The 17,743-nt window shown below is 40.8% G+C and overlaps 2 protein-coding genes across 3 annotated transcripts in view; one reads left to right on the top strand and one right to left on the bottom strand.

Annotated features, from left to right (window-relative positions):
* The first annotated feature begins 3,027 nt into the window (after positions 1–3,027).
* Tex28 (testis expressed 28) lies at positions 3,028–14,690 on the top strand. Its single transcript, XM_021154104.1, has 3 exons — positions 3,028–3,758; positions 13,204–13,339; positions 14,184–14,690. The coding sequence occupies exons 1-3, from the start codon at positions 3,028–3,030 to the stop codon at positions 14,538–14,540; spliced, it is 1,224 nt and encodes a 407-aa protein (XP_021009763.1). The 3' UTR covers positions 14,541–14,690.
* A 184-nt stretch (positions 14,691–14,874) lies between these two features.
* The window catches only part of Opn1lw (opsin 1, long wave sensitive), a 59,261-nt gene continuing 56,392 nt past the window's right edge, over positions 14,875–17,743 (bottom strand). Inside the window, exon 6 of one of the 2 annotated variants that reach the window (XM_021153782.1) lies at positions 14,875–15,085. In XM_021153782.1, coding sequence (XP_021009441.1) covers positions 14,975–15,085 — 111 coding nt within the window. In that variant the 3' untranslated portion in view covers positions 14,875–14,974. The remainder of the gene's footprint in view (positions 15,086–17,743) is intronic. The other variant, XM_021153781.1, reaches the window with a different exon arrangement.

Genomic DNA, 17,743 nt, shown 5'->3' with positions numbered 1-17,743 from the left:
TTGTTCTGATTATTATGTGTCTGGAGGAATTTCTTTTCTGGTCCAGTCTATTTGGAGTTCTGTAGGCTTCTTGTATGTTCATGGGCATCTCTTTCTTTAGGTTTGGGAAGTTTTATTCTTATAATTTTGTTGAAAATGTTTGCTGGCCCTTTAAGTTGAAAATCTTCATTCTCATCTACTCCTATTATCCGTAGGTTTGGTCTTCTCATTATGTCCTGGATTTCCTGGATGTGTTAGGATCTTTTTGCATTTTGCATTTTTTTTGATTGTTGTGCCCATGTTCTCTATGGAATCTTCTGCACCTGAGATTCTCTCTTCCATCTCTTGTATTCTGTTGCTGATACTCGCATCTATGGATCCTGATTTCTTTCCTAGGATTTCTATCTCCAGATTTGTCTTCCTTTGAGTTTTCTTTATTGTTTCTACTTCCATTTTTAGATCTTGGATGGTTTTGTTCAATTCCATCACCTGTTTGGTTGTGTTTTCTGTAGTTCTTTAAGGGAGTTTTGTGTTTGCTCTTTAAGGACTTCTACCTGTTTAGCAGTATTTTCCTATAATTCTTTTAGGGATTTTTGTGCTTCCTCTTTAAGGCCCTCTACCTGTTTAACAGTGTTCTCCTTTATTTCTTTAAGTGAGTTATTAATGCCCTTCTTAAAATCCTCTACCATCATCATGAGATATGATTTTTAAATCCAAATCTTGCTTTTCGAGTATGTTGGGGGTATCCAGGACTTGCTGTGGTGGGAGTACTGGGTTCCGATGATGCCGAGTCATCTTGGTTTTTGTTAGTAAGGTTCTTATGTTTGCCTTTCGCCATCTGGTAATCTCTGGTGTTAGATGTTCTAGCTATCTCTGGCTGGAGCTTGTTCCTCTGGTGATTCTATTAGCCTCTGTCAGCAGTCCTGGGAGTTCAGCTCTCTCCTGAGTCTCAGTGGTCAGAGTACTCTCTGCAGGCAAGCTCTCCTCTGGCAGGGAAGGTGCACAGAGGTCTGGAGCTCAGCCTGTGCCCATGTGTTTGAGGCTCTTTCCCACTTTCTCTTCTATCAGATTCAGTGTATCTGTTTTTATGTGGAGGTCCTTGATCCACTTGGACTTGAGCTTTGTACAAGGAGATAAAAAATGCAGATACCATTTCTTACTTGTTGTTCTTGGACTAGAGAGATGGTTCAGCCATTAAAGGCCAAGTTCACAGCCAAAAATATTAATTGATGTTCTTAATGCCTGTAAAAAGTAATAATGGTAAGGTAAACATGTAAGTAACTCTCTTCTAGACCAAGAATTGTTGTCTCCACCTCCCTTATAATCATAACCCTTTCTTTCACCTTCAGGGAAATCCTCCTCCTGATGCTCATGTGTAGCTTTAATTTTTTTTCAAACCTTATTTTTAATGATGGTTCTTAAACTCGTTAACCTCCCTTTTAGCCCACCATCTACCAGAGGTAGTGGAAAAGAAAGGATATGGGGGAAGTGGACCTGTTTAGAAAGTTTCTTTGGAGCAACTCCCATTTGTGTTGTCTAGAAATCAGCAGTTCAGTTTACAGGTCAGCAGCAGCTGCTGCTTGATCCATTCACAAACACTTCACAGATACCAGGTCCAACTTGATAGTGTCAGGACAGCAGACATAAATCAGCAGCAGTGGCACAACCTAGCAGAGACAACCAGGTCTCTGCCTAGGCACAAGTCAGCAGGAGGTACCCAGAGGAATGCGAAGAGAAGTTCTTAGCTGTGAATCTCTCAGCAAAGTGACAATCAGTGAAGATGAGACCAAACAGCTTTGCACAGCTAACTCTATAAGCAAGCCTAGCTCAGGCTTCATCACCGTCCATTTATCCCTATTATACCCTCCAAACATCATGTGTCCTCCATAGGTCTTGCCTCACCATGTGTCTTGCCTCAGCATGTGTGTTTGTCTTAGCTGACATTACTCTACCAATCAGCCTGAGTCCTCAGAAATGGCAAGAAATTGTAGCACGCCACCAGAAGTTTTTTGGTGCATTTCTATGGAATTCCAACAAATGGAGCTCAGCTATACAATATAAGGTGGATCAATATATGTGCATTGTAACAAAGAATCCTTCATTATGTGTCCTTTTATGTGCTTGCGTTAGCAGAACATCCTTTCTCCTGTGACTGCTTCAGCTAAGAGTTCCTTCATGAGTCTGCCTTAGCCATTCATCTGTGTCAACTTCAGGAAAACATGCCTTCATATGTTTGCCCCAACAAAACACCATCCAACACAACTGACTTTCCAAAGAACCCTTAAGTTTCCACTTCACTTATGATACTCATGACTAAGCTTTGTCTTTATAGTTTGTCACCTATGTAGACATCCCTATGCAAGATTACTTAGTTTTACACGCTCTTAAAATTTATCCAAACAGAACAAGATACCATGTGAAGTCTTTTGTTTGGTTTCTTCTGTTCACCGATATGCTTGTAAGAGTCCTTCATAAGCCTCAATGTTGTGGTTTATTTCCTTTGTTGTATAGTAGTGCATTGTCCTCATCTGACTCCCTGCCTACCTTGTCTCATTAATGCTCAGTAAATAATGTGTGGGACAAATGATTTAATGAATGAATAAATCTGTTAGCATAGAAATTTCTCTACCTTCCTCTCCTCCTATCTTCCAGAAATAGCAATACAGAAGCTGCACTGATTATTGTGAATAAGTTTATGGCTACTTTATAAGAACAGCCCCTAATAAATGAGAGACATAATTGGTAATTCTTGGAATAGATACTAGAAAGAGAGATTCAAGGGCAGATGAGCCTGATGTAGACATCAGTTTATACCCATCTGAGATTTGTAGTAGGATAATTGCAAGGAGTAGGTGTTGAAAAGTGGGGAATTGGGGCCCAGAAAATGAACCCCACCTCCCCACAGTCTGCATTGGGCTCATTGTGAGTATACAAATCGTACTCATTACTGTCTATGCACACATGTATTTTTCTGAAGTGACTCCATACATGTTCAAATCTTCTAATTGAAGCTCACATGGCATCTGTTGTATGTTTTCTTGTTTCTCAATGCAGGTGGAAAGTACCAAGAGCTCAAGTGCAACCCTCCCCCCCAACGTGCCCTCTTACAGGTCTCTGTCTTCCTTCCGTGAGGATTGCCCTAGTAGTCACACTAGCTTCTCAGATGGTGAGCTTGCCCACAATGTGAGGGAAGGTGTCAAGCATCGAATCTTATACCTCTCAGAGCAGTTGAGAGTGGAGAAGGCCAGTAGGGATAAAAATATCATGAGCTACCTCAAACTGGTATCCAAAGCTGACCGGCACCAGGCCCCACACATCCGGAAGGCCTTTGAGAGGGTGAACCAGCGCACCTCTGCCACTATTGCTCACATTGAACGAAAACTCTATCAGTGTCATCAGCAGCTGAAGGAGCTGGAAGAGGGCTGCAGTCCTACAAGCTCAGTGCTGAAAGTGGGCAGTGGCTTGGATAGCCATAAGCAGCCAAGTGGGAAGGTTTCATATTCCAAGTTGTCCAAGCCAAGTGGGGAAGATAGCCTGCCCATCAACTTTGCTAGGTCCTCTACTCTAGAGAGTCACTTATCAGAAATGCAGCAGAGGAAATTCTCAGACAAAAAGTATGTGGCCCAGCAACAAAAGCTGCTTTTGCAGAAGATGAAGGAAGAACTGACAGAAGCCGAGAAGGTCCATGCTAGCTTTCAGGTTTCCCATCAAAGCCTCAAGGAAAGTCATATGATTGATGTGCAGAGGATACTGGAGTTACTCCAGGAAAAGAAAACCAAGTAAGGAAAGCTCCCTTTTACATTTTGGTTCCCAAGCTAAGAAGCGGTCAAGAGATAATTTGAGATTCACCTATGAAGGGTTAGGAAGGAACCAGGGACAGTGTCAGGGTGAGGGCAGATGAAAAGAACAGATCTGTGCTCCTCTTTGGTGACTGTTACCTACAATGGAATGAGTGGTTCTTTTCTTGCCACCTCATGCTTTGTCCCTTGCTGGTTAAATTAGGGTACCTGCTAGAGAGTCTACTTGGTGTAGTGGAGCAATAGAGGCAGCCAAGTGCAGTGAGAGCCTAGCAGGCCATTAGTATTAGAAAGGCAATGCTCCCTATGTCCCATTTCTTGGGAAAGTTTGTTGAGACTCAGTCTGAACTGAAGTATGTTAAGCACTAGATGTATTAGATATTCAGTTCAAAAGTGACTACCTTTCTTGGATGTTTGTCTTCAGTATGCTGTGGTTCGAATTTATTTATTTTTCTCTAAGGCAAAACAGATATCCACTAACTTATAAAGAAGCAAGCCAGGAATTTGCTATGTAGTGATTTCAAGGCCAGTTTTCGATACATAGTAAAATCCCGTCTTAAAACAATAAACATCAAAATACAAAAATATAATCCCTCAATGGATTCATTGCAATCCTATTGAGTCCCTTCTCTGGTATCTCACAAGCCTTGTGTACCTTGCTCCGTCTCATGTCATTATCACCATAGGCAACCATTAATACAAGTCTCCTCAACAGCTTAGCAAGAGAGAGAAGGACTTGAAGTCAAGTTATGGGTCCAAGCTGAGAGCCCATGTTTTGTTCAGGATGGCTCTCTAGAAAGCTCTCTGTAGATAGCTCTCTGTAGTTGCTCTCTTGAGAGCTCTCTCTACTTGAGACAGCTCTCTTGCTAGAAAACAATTCTAAAAGCTCTCTGGATAGCTCACGGATTTTCCAATCAAAGTCAAAAAAGCTACTATAAAAATTCTTGAATTTTCTAACCAAATCCAGAAATTTTAGAAAAATTCTAAAAGTAATTTTTGGGTTTTTGATCAAAATCAGAAAGCCAGAAAACATTCTAAAAGAACTATGTTCACTCTTTAGACAGCCTTCTCTGGATAACTGCTAGAAAACATTCTAAAAGTGTTGTGTTAGTTCTCTAAGTAATTCTTTTTCTCCTTCCTTGGTATCTTTCTGACAAGCTGGTTCATAGTGCAGTTGCCTCTGTTTTTCTAGGTCTGAGAAGCCCCTCAAATAATTAGTACTGCATCCTTATATATTGCATAGTTGAGAAATTATATATTTTTGAACTTATGTTTTTAGAGTTCTTTCCCACAGCCTTAAGGGCTATTCTGAAGGTCTCAGCATTTACCTTTTGCTGAGACATTAGCCACATCCTCACCTCTTGGACTTATGCTGTTTCTGATTATCATGGAGTTAGTAACCTTGGTAGAGAGAACATTCCTTGAAGGAGGAATGAAATTATGTACATTATCATACAAACAAGTCTTATGCCTACTGAAACCATCAACACTTGTGGAGGTCCATGCCCTGCTGGCTCTATTCCAGGGGTGGGAACCATGTCATTCCATTCTTTACATGACTGAGCAAGACTTGGAAGTCTTATTTAGAAAGTCCTTGACTATGTCTATTATCTTAAAGCATTTTCTACCCTCTCCTTTTATAATTTCAGCATTTCAGGTCTTAAATTATGGTTTTTGATCCATTTGAGATTGATTTGTTTTTAATTGGGTGAGAGATAGGAACTAAGTTCCATTATTCTAGTGTTCACAGTACTGTTTGTTGAAGGGGCTCTTTTTCTTTAACACACACACACACACACACACACACACACACACACACATCTACATCCCCCCCTTTCCCTACTCCCTTTTGCTCTGGCCCCACTTGCTCAGACTACCCTCACTCTGGGCCCTGCTGGCTCGGGCGCATAAGTTTATTTGTTTCTTATTATGGATGGTTGTGAACCACTATGTGGTTGCTGGGATTGGAACTCATGACCTCTGGAAGAGCAGTCAGTGCTCTTAACTGCTGAGCCATCTCATCAGCCCATATTTACATTTCTTGTAAAAAAAAAATCAGATGTCTATAACTGTTGGGGTCTGGGAATCATCACACAAACCACTCAGACACCAATCTTACTCAAATAGGGATGGTTTATTGACCACACACTCCAAGGCTGATCAATCCATATAGTCCATACTGGGGAGCTGAACTACAACCCCCAGCTAGAATCCTATAGATGTTTTAAGCTTGAAATCCACAAACACCTGCCTGTGCCAAGTTATTCCACCAATGAGGATTTAGGGGTAGGGGATTTCCTTAGGAACATGTATTTGTTGTACATTTATCATGTTCTCATTGGTTGGGATATTCAACTATGGTGGGGGACTACATGGCTCAGTGACTGAAGGTGCTTGCCACAAAGTCTGGTGGCCTGACATTCTGAGTTTGATCCCATGGGTGGAGAAATACTGACAAGTCATTCTGATCTCCACACGCACTAGAGTATTCATGCCCACACATACACATGTAAAAACAATTCCCAAATGCCAATGGTTCATTTTAATCTGTTCTGTGTATTTATTACTAAAAATTAAGGTAACAAGATTGCCTTTATTAAAAAATTCTGCAAACTAGGAAATCCAAAGGTTTATTCCAATTACCTTCTAAACCAAACTACCCCAAATTCTATTTACATTCTTCCTTAACCCCAGACTTGAGGCTTCTAAAGCTCACAGAATACTTTAGACCCATTCTTTTTTGGGTCAAAAGTCATTCACATGCATTCAAACTTCACACATTCTATATAATTTAAAGGTTAACAAGTTTAGAGGAGATGCTTCAGCACCAGGAAAACTTTAATCTTAAAAAAAACCAAACCCCAAAACTTTGGGTTGTGAGCCTAGCCTTTAATGACTGAGCCATCTCTCCAGGGCTCAGTGGGAGGGGATGCACTTGGTCCTGTGGAGGCTTGATGCCCCAGAAAAGGGGGGATTCTAGAGGGGTGAGGTGGGACTGGGTGGGCAGGTAGGAGAGCACCCTCTTAGAGGTGAAGGGAAGGGGAGATATAATGGTGTGCTCGTGGAGGGGGAACTGTGAAGGGGTAGGTATTGTGGTAAATCTCTCCAACCCAAATATGCCCCGGCAATGAACACACAACTCAATTAATATGAATACATGCTGTGAGTCTAGATTGGGCAGATCTACTGCTACACTACCATCTTCTCCATCTATGAGACCCCTTAGAACTTACCGTTTCTCCAGGCTATGTGCTTCTGCTCCACTTTTCTTCTTCCTCCTCCTCCTCTGTGTCCTCTCCCTCTTCCATTTTCTCCTTCTTCACTCTCCCCATCTTCCGACCCACCTCCCCTTTATCTGCCCAATCATCAGCTCTCCTGTATTTTACAAATTAAGTTGGGCAGCAGGTTTACATTCCTTGTTCGCAGCCACTCACAGGAGAATGGAATTAACATCAAATATAATTAGCCCCAGGGCTATCCCCAACTTGGGGGGGGGCAACATTTGAAATGTAAATAAATAAAATAATTAATAAAAAATAAAAAAGAAAGAAAAATAGCTTTCAGATCTGCTGCATTGCATTATTAGCAGTAAGGACTGCATACAATTTCAATTGACTATCCTATTTTTTTTTCCTATTTTAGCTCACTCTTCTCTTTATACTAATTTCCTTAAAACTTCTTAGCTTAGGTTTTTTCTCAATCCAAATTGCCTCAGACCTTCTGGATCCCTTTGTCTGCATGGAATGGGTCTCTGGGGCAGGTGGGCAAAGTGTCAGATGAAATGACAGACAGATGCACACAGGAGAGGTTGTGTGGAATCTGAATGTAATTTGTCAAATCGAGCATCAAACTTTTCATACAGAAGAAAATAGGGAAGTTGGGTGACACACCAGCAAGATACAAAGAGGTTACTGGATTCTTACACAAAACAGAGGAATATAAACACAGAAGGTCTGACAGGAACCACCTGGGATAGAATTCATTGTTAACAACTGGGATCAAAAAGAGTTCCACCTAAGATCCACTTAATCTTAGAAGCCAGGGTCAAGGGCTTCGTGCCCTTGCCATAGTTCCTATTTTAGTCTATTATATAGTCCACTTTCCTCCTAGGCCATTGTAAATACGTGTGTATGGGTGTAACTCAGCTATCTATAGTTCTAAGTATCTACTCTGGTTCCTTCTTAGGTCTCAAACTTCCTTCTTCCTTGGTGATGGTAAATTCCTGTGTAGGGCAGTGACTTAGCTTTTATTCAAAGTGATAGTGTAATATCAGAGGTAATTCTGAATGTCACGGAATAGGCAACATTCTTACTGAATTCCAAGCCCATGGTCTGCTCAAGGACTTTCTAGGACGTTGGAACACTGGTGAAGGCTTAGCTATGTCAGAATTCAATCTTAAAAGGCACTTATAATAAGATAATACTAAAAGAGAGCACGTGGATCCATACACCAGACTAACTCGGGAATAGGGTATGAGTATATGGGTTAAAGAGAATGCCAGACTGCAGGAGGTGAGTTTCCGTGAAACTCTCTGCCTCGTGAGTGGCTTCCAGGCCTCTTGGCCTGTCAAGCTGACTCGACCAGAGTGCGTGGCACCAAATAACTCTTTTCATCCTTACTACAGGATCTCTCTGCATCAACAATAACATGTGGACCCTTCTGGGAAAGGCACTTTGAACTTTCCCTAAGCTTTTTTTCACTTCTGTTCTTTACTGATCTGTTCTCAATCCAATGATGGCAACAATGTACTAACTACTTGGCACTGGGGTTGGTGGTCAGCTTTTTCAAGACCTGGCTATGGGGAGGACTCTGCATGAGGAGTTTCTGGATCCACAACTGGGTCAAACATCTCTGATGGGTCCTCCATGGCAATTGGGCAGAAGCCTCAGCTAGCAGAGGAGAAGTGAGACACTATTTTCTTTAGTTCTTTATAATCCACATTCATTCTTTATGAAATGTCTGGCTTCCTTATCTTGGAATACTTCCAAGGTGTTGATGTACTATTACTTTTTGTCTTGTGGAAGTATTTTTTTAAAAGCCCTAAAAAACTCAACTTAAGGGAGAAAGAGCTTATTTTGGCTCACAGTTTGAGGGTAAAGTTCCCCATTTTAGGAAACTCATGGCAGAAGGAGCTCAAGGTTACCCATAGTCAGGAAGCAAACAATGATGAATGCTCATACTTAGTTCTCTTTCTCCTTTTAAAAGATTTTTATTATTAAATTTATTTAATCCTATAAGTATGTGGGCACATGTGGAGGTCACAGAAAAACTTTCAGGAGTCAGTTGTCTCCTTCCACCATGTGGAATTGAACTCAGGTGGTCAGACTTGGTAGCAATTCCCTTTACCAGCAGAGCCATTGTATACCTATTTTACTTCTAAAGGATATCTTTGCTAGACTTAGAATTCTGGGTTAGAATTTATTTTTTAAAAATACTATGCATATGGAAAACCATCCATTTTGGCTTCTCTTATTTGTGTTGAAAAGGCTGTATTAATCCTAACAAATGAGAATAAAGACCATCGACCCAAATTTTTGGTTGAATTAAACAAGCTTTATTTTCTATTAGACAGGCCTATCTCCCTGTAGTGGGGTCTGAGAGAATAGCATTTAACATAGGAGAAAGTGGGGTTTATATAGTGCAAAAAACTGCAAGGCTAGGAGGTTTCTAAGGGTTTTTGGTTACATAGGAACTAACTTTTCAGGACATCTGAAAATTATTTGACAGAACATCTTATCAGGGTGGAGTCAGGGTATGGTTAGAGTATAGTGTGTGAAACATGTCAAATTCCAGAAAGTGGGTCAAGACATGGCCAAACTTAAGTTTTGCAGAAAACAGGAATGACTATTTTAACCTTGTAATAAGATGTCTTCTAGTCTTAAGATGGAGTCAGGCTGGTCCATTAGCTGCTACTGTTTTGATGGTGGTGTTTTGAATATTATCACTTTTATTTTCCTCTGGTTCTTTTTTTTTTTTTTTGGAGTTTATAGGGTTTTGTTTTGAGACAGTTTTTCTTAGTGTAGCTCTGGCTAACCTTGAATTTCTCTGTTTTGGTGTTCATTGGTTTTGCTGTGATGATGCTGTGTGTAATTTTACTCATTTTCAACTATGGTTTTTAAATGTTGTTCTTTCTCTGAAACCTCTTTTTATTCTTGTTCTTTTGCTGGTTTCTCCTACTGTATATGACCTTTACATGTGGAAATTCCTCAATCAGCCAAGTTCTGCAGCTCATTCTGCCTCAAGTTGTTGGTTGTGGATTTCACAAAGAAAGCACAGTAGGCACCAGCTGGTGACTGGAACATCTAAGACTGTCTGTCATGGGGGAGGAGAGAGAATGGAGGATATTGGATTGATGAATCTGATGCCAGTTGTCATGGAACTCCTTCTGGGGTTAGTAGAGGTAGCAGAGTCTGGTACAAAGGTCAAGGATCCCATTAGATACTTTAGACTCTCAGGCCCAGTGGCCTTTACCTTTACTCTATTCCAGTCAGTTAGTTATCCCATAGTCATAGCAGAAACTTTGCCAGTCCTCCATGACATTACTTATCCTTGGCATCTTCAAGCTCTGACTTCTCTTGTTACTATCCTTGTCCAAACTCCTAGAGTTTCTCATTCCTCTGTTATATGTTCTTTAGTCTTCATTAACCCACTGGGATCTTTACCTTGCCACTTCATAGTTATGATAATTTAGTAAGATTTTCATAATTTAATATTATTCATTATTATTATCAACCTTTAAAGTTCAGATTGATCCAATGACTTGTCCAAGCAGGTGTTAGAAATAAGGTTTTCTTAGGGTGAAATGATCTCAAAACCAGTCCTGAGCCATTTTCTCCAAACCTACCCATTTATTTATATATATTTATTTATATATTTTTTCTTATTTCTTAGAAATTTTCATAGCCGGGTGTGGTGGTGCACGCCTTTAATCCCAGCACTCGGGAGGCAGAGGCAGGCTGATTTCTGAGTTTGAGGCCAGCCTGGTCTACAAAGTGAGTTCCAGGACAGCCAGGGCTATACAGAGAAACCCTGTCGAAAAGAAAAGAAAAGAAAAGAAAAGAAAAGAAAAGAAAAGAAAAGAAAGGAAAAGAAAGGAAAAGAAAGGAAAAGAAAGGAAAAGAAAAGAAAAGAAATTTTCATGTACCATCATTATATTCATTCTTTATTCTCCAATATCTTCCTGGATGCACTCATTCTCCAAATCATCTTCTTCAACTTCTTTTTCTTTCTCCTCCTCCTTCTCCTTTTACTCCTCTTCCACCTCTTCTTCTTCTTCTTCTTTTTAGAAGATTATCTTGAAGCACCCATCTTAGTCCTCAGGCTCTTACAATCTTTCTGCCACCTCTTCTATCATGTTCCCTGAACCTTAAGTGTAGGGGTTGTATTGCAAATGTATTGTTTGGGGACAGGCACCCACAGTCAGTGATCTCTGCATTTTGACCAATTGCGATTTTCTCTAAAGATCCAAATCTACTTTAATAAGAAGCTTCATTAGTGAGAGATGAGAGCTAGATTTTATTTTCTACTTTATGTGTTTTGGTGTTTTGCCTGCATGAGTTTTTGTGCATCATGTGAGTGCAGTCTTCAGAGAGGGGTCAGACCCCCTGGGTTTAGAGTTACAGACAGTTGTGAGCTACCATGTGGGTTCTGGGAATTGAACATAAGTCCTCTAGAAGAGCAGTAAGAATAGAATCTCTCTGACCATGGGTTAACAACAGCAGTATCTGCTTTCCAAGCCTGTTAGGCTCCTTAGAGATTTATTTACTTGTTCTGAGATAGTCCTCATTTGTAGCCCAGGCTGTCTTCTAATTTATTATCTGGAGTATTGGAATCAGAGGTGTGTGACACCACATGGGCTTTTTAGGTGGGATATTAGGCATACAGTGTCTTTCATATAACTGCCATCCCACATACCTTATTGGATTCTATCAGTCCCCAGATGGACTTCTGATGAGTTGTTTCCATTCATCCTCATGACTCTCTGGCTACTCACTCCACCTCAGTTTTCAGTTTTCCAGCCTCCGCTCTGCTCTTTCCCTATAATCACGTGCCTCAAGCTCCTGAGTTGTGTTCTTACTCTATTAGCACTATCTTCATTGCCTGTTTCACTATCCAATTCTATCTGATGCTTGTTATCATTATACCTTCTTCAAACACTTTCTAATTTGGAGTCTAGCTGTGTCAACTATCATGGGAATTCTCCTGTCTTACATGCCCCCCTTTTTATTTTAATCCCCATGGCTTTACTTTGTACCTTGGCTTGGGGTGACATAGTAACTACCATGTCTGTTCTACATCCCCTTCTGTATCTAGCTCTCAGTCTTGGACTTCAGTTCCAAGATGAAAGCCACTGGATTCTAATTGAAGATGCTAATAGTCACTTCTCAGAAATGGGCAAGACTTGTACCTTTGAAAGAAATTACTTATGTTAGACAGGGTAAAGCTTGTTTTGCTTTGCTTTGTTTTGTTTGTGATACTAGAGATTGAATCCAGGTCCTATCATGTGTGACTCTCCCCCCTGACCTTGGGGGCAACCCTGACTTTCTATGTGCTTCATGGAGGAGTCACCAATTCTATCTTCCCACCAAAGCATACAATTTTAGTACGGTCTTAGTATATTCAGAGTTAATCTATTATCCAATCTTGCATCCAGTTGTATGGACTAGTCAGATGTTTGCCTCACATGTGTAAGGCTCCAGGTTTCAAACTCAGTAACACACACCCTCAGTAACACACATAAGCTTGCATGCACTCACACAGATTCAGGGGCGCTCTCTTGGTACCTCTTACTCCAGCCTCTTTGTCTGACGTCACTACCCTCATTGAGGTGTTAATCTTTTCCATGCGTGTTATAATACTTTCTTGTTTATGTTTGTATATATAAGAGGTAGTATATTTTGCTTATATTTTTCAATATATGGGTTGAAATTTAATTTGCATGTCATGAAACAATAAACCCTACTAGCAGTCATTCCTTGTCACTCCTGGTTCCCAGTTCCTGGCACCCACTCATATGACTCATGTTTGTGGATTGCATACAAATGGAACTTTACACAATGAGGTCTTTATAATAAATATTCATTTATGGAGTAGCTACTGCATCTTCAACACTGCTCCTGGGAGCATTTGGGGGGATAGCTTAAAATTTAATTTCTATACTTTCTAGTCTTTTGCATACTTGGTAAAATAGTAGAGAATAATTGTTAATAAGATCTATTAGTGTAAGTAGTTTAAGTATTCCCAGGCAGAGATAGAAGATCCATCCCCCTTTGACAGAATCCTAGGTGTGTGTGTGTGTGTGTGTGTGTGTGTGTGTGTATGTTTGTGTAGAGATGTTATTAGTAAATCCAGCTTCAGGTTACTCAATGCCAGCATGAGCTCTGAGTAAAGGTACAGAGGGAGTGTTACTTTCTCTCTTGCATCCTAGACAATCACTGATGGAAAAACAGGTGAATGATCACTTGCAGAAATACCTGGATGAGATTTGCCACCTCAAACAGCATCTGGCATGCACTGAAGAGAAAATGGCCTATTTGTCCTATGAAAGAGCCAAGGAAATATGGGTGAGGGCACTGGGGAGAAAGGACTAGTGAGAAGGATATGGGGATGAATAGATGTATTTGGATATGCCCAAGCCAAGGCAAGAGAAGATATAGAGCTGTGTCTGGCTTGATAGTATAATAGTAACCTGGTTTAGAGCCAGCAGTGTCCACCCTGCATGCCTGTGTGAACTCCACTCCTTACCATGCAGCCAAGGTGCTTTGGAGACTTTGGACAGTGGTTCTCATCTTGTAGGGTCAATTACTGACTCATACCCTGGAGTCTCTGACCTATAAATCAGGAGTGAGGCCTGACAAGCCCAAGGAATGCTGGGGTGTTTGCATTGCTAGTAGAGAGAAAGCCTTTGGGAATCTCTTCTTGGGGTCTAGCTTTTTGCCCCTCAGTCTTTTCCACACTCATAGCTCCTACTCCTGTTCCTGGTTAGACCTTTTTCACCTAGGTTTTCAGTCTCAGCAGTAGATAGTTCTCACCAGGACCCATCAGCCCAGCATTCCACAGCAATTGTCTGTCTCTGCTGGGCATACCCAAGAGGTTCTTCCCATCTTTCCTAAAAGATTCAACTCATCAGGTATGATGGCACATGCCTTTAATTTCAGGACTTGGGAGGCAGAGGCAGGCAGATCTCTGAGTTTGAGAACAGCCTGGTCTATCTAACAAGTTTTGGTCCACGTGGAACTATACAGAGAGATCTTGTCTCAAATAAATAAATCAACAAGGAAGGAAAAAAAAAACAGAAAAACATCTTAACAGTGCTTTTTGAACACCGCTAAACAAATAAATTACTAGATTAGATAAGCACATTTCTGTCTGGCTTCTGGTGAGTATATGTGTGTATGTTCCCTGCAGGATGTAATGGAGACTTTCAAGAGCAGAATAACCAAGCTAGAAACTCTACAGCAAGCTACCCAACTGGAGATGATGGCCAGCCTCAGAACCCGTCCCAAGGACTTTTTGTTCAGATTCATAAGCCTGCTTCTCACTCTGACCACCATCCTCTTGCTCATGGTCTCTACATTGTGTTCTTGCCCCTTGCCCTTGCTCAGCTCACGCCTGCGCATCTTCATTGTATTTATGATCATTGGGCTTGGGACTTTGGCCTGGCAGAAGCGCCATGTCATCTCTATTATTGACTGGCAGGCCTGGGTCCCCTTTAAGTGGAGACCAGACTTAAAGGATGCTAAGCCTCCATCAGATGGACACTGAGGGGCAAGAAGTGCCATTCACCTGAATTTCTTCCTTTCAGTTGTTGAGGGAATCCAGTAAGACCTCTTTGGAAAGCTACTTTGTTGCTCTCATTTTCTTAATTCTGTAACTGCAAGCCCAGTGAGATACATTGCAGATGCCCACTTGCCTTCTCCTTCCAGTTTTCCATTCTCTTTTCATAATATCTACAGACACGGGGACTGGATTAAAAGTGGAAAAAAACCCACATATGTTCTGGTGTCTTTGCCTACATTGTATTCCCTCCAGGTCTAGTTCCTGAACACCCAGCAGCTTAAATAACCTCACATTACAGACATCTCTGGGACTTGGTTGGTTTGAGCAAGGAGAAATTATGTTTATTTCACAAGGATATATGAGAAGGGAGGTAAAACATGGCCAAAGCTTTGATGGATGGGACAGGTTGGAGGCAGACTTTATGCAGGTGACACTGAAGAGACAGATGAGACTTCTGTCTTGGAGGTGCTGGAAAGTTCAGAGCTATCATCAACCTTCTTTCCAAAGAGCTGTAAGATGCAGTTTCGAAACTAGAAGGACAAAAAAACATATTCAGCAAAGCAGAAAGGGCTAGTGCACTGTGCTAAAGGTGCAGTTTGGGCTGTTCATGAATGTACACCTTCCCTTCTCCCATTAAGAATATTATGAGTGGGATGGGGAAAACTCAGCTCATTCTTTACACCTATGAATGGAGGAGGTCTAAATCATCCAATTCAGCAGTTAATGGTGATTGTAGTTGAATTGTGACCTCTCCTAAAATGTATGGCAAACTCTAATTACTGGAACCTGTAACTGACTTTTTTGGAATGGGGATCTTTGCACATGTATGTTACAATGAGGTCATACTAGATTAGCATTATTACTAGTCCAATGAGCAATGTTCTCATGAGAAAAAGATTTAGATCTACTTTGAATAATAATCATCCATTAAAGAGATTTAAAAAGGTACTTCCACGGGGAGTGTTAAATAGTCCAACTTTATGCCAGTATTTTGTGTAACAACCATTAGAAATAATTCACAAGCAATTTCTTCAATCTATTATTTATTGACATTTTGTTGCCTGATTCTGACAAAGATATTTTAAAGAGTACTTTTAAGGTTACACAAAGAATTCTGCCATGCTGGAGGCTATAGATTGCTCCAGAAGAAATACAAAGAGGAGATTCACTTAGTTATTTGGTTATAAAATCAGTCAACAAAAAAATCAACCACAAAAGGTACAGATCAGTGGGGACCAATTACAAACAGCATACCTGAGAGCCCTGGAACAAAAAGAAGCAAACTAACCTAAAAGGAGTAGAAGGCAGGAAATAATAATAGTCAAACTCAGGGTAGAAATTAACCAAATAGAAACAAAGAGAACAATACAAAGAATCAGCAAAACCAAAAGCTGGTTCTTTGAAAGAATCAACAAGATAGATAAACTCCTAGCCAAACTAACTAAAGGGCCACGAGGCAGTATCCAAATTAATAGAGTCAGAAATGAAAAGGGAGACATAACAGAAACAGGAAATTCAAAAATTCATCAGATCCTACTAGAAAAGCCTATACTCAACAAAACTGGAAAATCTAGATGAAATGGATGGTTTTCTAGACAGATGCCACATACCAAAGTTAAATCAAGAGCAGGTAAATTATCTAAACAGGCCCATATCACACAAGGAAATAGAAGTTATTAAAAACCTCCCAACCAAAAACATCCCAGGGCCAGATAAATTTAGTGCATAATTCTACCAGACCTTCAAAGAAGACCTGATACCAATTTACCTCAAACTATTTCTTTATTGAATGACTTGAAGTTATTTTCATACAGGTTTTTCACTTGTTTGGTTAGTGCCCCAAGATATTTTTATATTATTTGTGGCTATTGTTAAGGGATTTGTTTCCCTAATTTCTTTCTCAGCCTGTTTATCCTTTGTATAAAGGAAGGCTACTGATTTATTTGAGTTAATTTTATATCCGGCCACTTTGCTGAAGTTGTTTAATGGCTGGAGAAGTTCTCTGGTAGAATTTTTGGAGTCCCTTATGTATACTATCATATCATCTGCAAATAGTGGTACTTTTATTTCTTCTTTGACAATTTGATCTCTTTTTGTTGTTTTATTGTTCGAGCTAGCACTTCGAGTACTATATTGAATAGATACAGGGAGAGTGGGCATCCTTGTCTTGTCCCTGATTTCAGTGGGATTGCTTCAAGTATGTCTCCATTTGGGGTAGGGAAAAGGACTGAAGCACTGAGGGCCAACAGAAAGAATGGAAACAGGCAACCTCAGGAGGTAGGAGGTTGAGGGAACCCTCCAGAATGCACTAGAGCCCTGGGAGGTGAGAGACTCTCAGGACTCAAAGGGAGGGACCTTAGATGAAATGCCTGACAGTAGGGAGCAGGACCTTACAGAGCCCACCTCCAGCAGGAAGACAGGACATCAAGTCACAACTCTGACCCATAATTGTTCCTGTCTGAAAGAATTACAGGAACAGAAATGGAGAGGAACCTTAGGAAAAGAAGGTACAGTGACAAGCCTAAAGTGGGATCCAGCTTAAGGGGAGGTCCCAAGGCCTGACACTACTACTGAGGCTATGGAGTGCTCACAAAAAGGAACCTAGTATGACCACGTTCTGGAAGACCCATCAAGCAACTGAAAGTGTCAGATGCAGATATTTCCACCCAACCAATGGACAGAAGCAACTGACCCCTGTGGTTGAATTAGGGAAGGCTGAAAGAAGCTAAAGAGAAGGGCAACCCTGTAGAAGGACCAGCAGTCTCAATTAATCTAGACCCCCAAGATCTCTCAAACCCTAGACCATCAAACAGACAGCATACACCAGCTGATATGAGGCCACCAACACACATACAGTAGAGGACTTCCAGGTCTGTATTCATTCAGAGATGATGCACCTAACCCTCAAGAAACTGGAGGCTCCAGGGAGTTTAGAGGTCAGGTGGGGTGGAGACAGGGGCGTGGGGAGGAGGTATGGGATGTGGAAGAGTTGGAGGGGGGACGGGGGAATGAAATATGGAGTGTAAAAAATTAATTAATTAATTTTTAAAAAGAAAGTAAAAGAAAAAAAGAAGACTCAGTAGATATTAAAGCATACTTTAAAAATTCAGTAATTGGCTCTTCCGGTCAGAAAAGCACCGGGGCAGCTGGGGCGCAGGGTCGGCTGACACTCGCCAGCTACCCACAAC

Source organism: Mus caroli, chromosome X, assembly GCF_900094665.2.
Source record: "Mus caroli chromosome X, CAROLI_EIJ_v1.1, whole genome shotgun sequence".
In the NCBI taxonomy this organism is placed as follows: domain Eukaryota; kingdom Metazoa; phylum Chordata; class Mammalia; order Rodentia; family Muridae; genus Mus; species Mus caroli.
Note: the sequence above shows the minus strand (reverse complement) of the source record. Positions and strands in the feature narration are given on the sequence as shown.

Coding starts and splice junctions, on each gene's coding strand:
- Tex28 (XM_021154104.1), top strand. CDS start 3,028: ATGCAGGTGGAAAGTACCAAGAGCTCAAGTGCAACCCTCCCCCCCAAC. Junction 3,759..13,203: donor CTCCAGGAAAAGAAAACCAA/GTAAGGAAAGCT, acceptor CTTGCATCCTAG/ACAATCACTGATGGAAAAAC. Junction 13,340..14,183: donor AAAGAGCCAAGGAAATATGG/GTGAGGGCACTG, acceptor TGTTCCCTGCAG/GATGTAATGGAGACTTTCAA.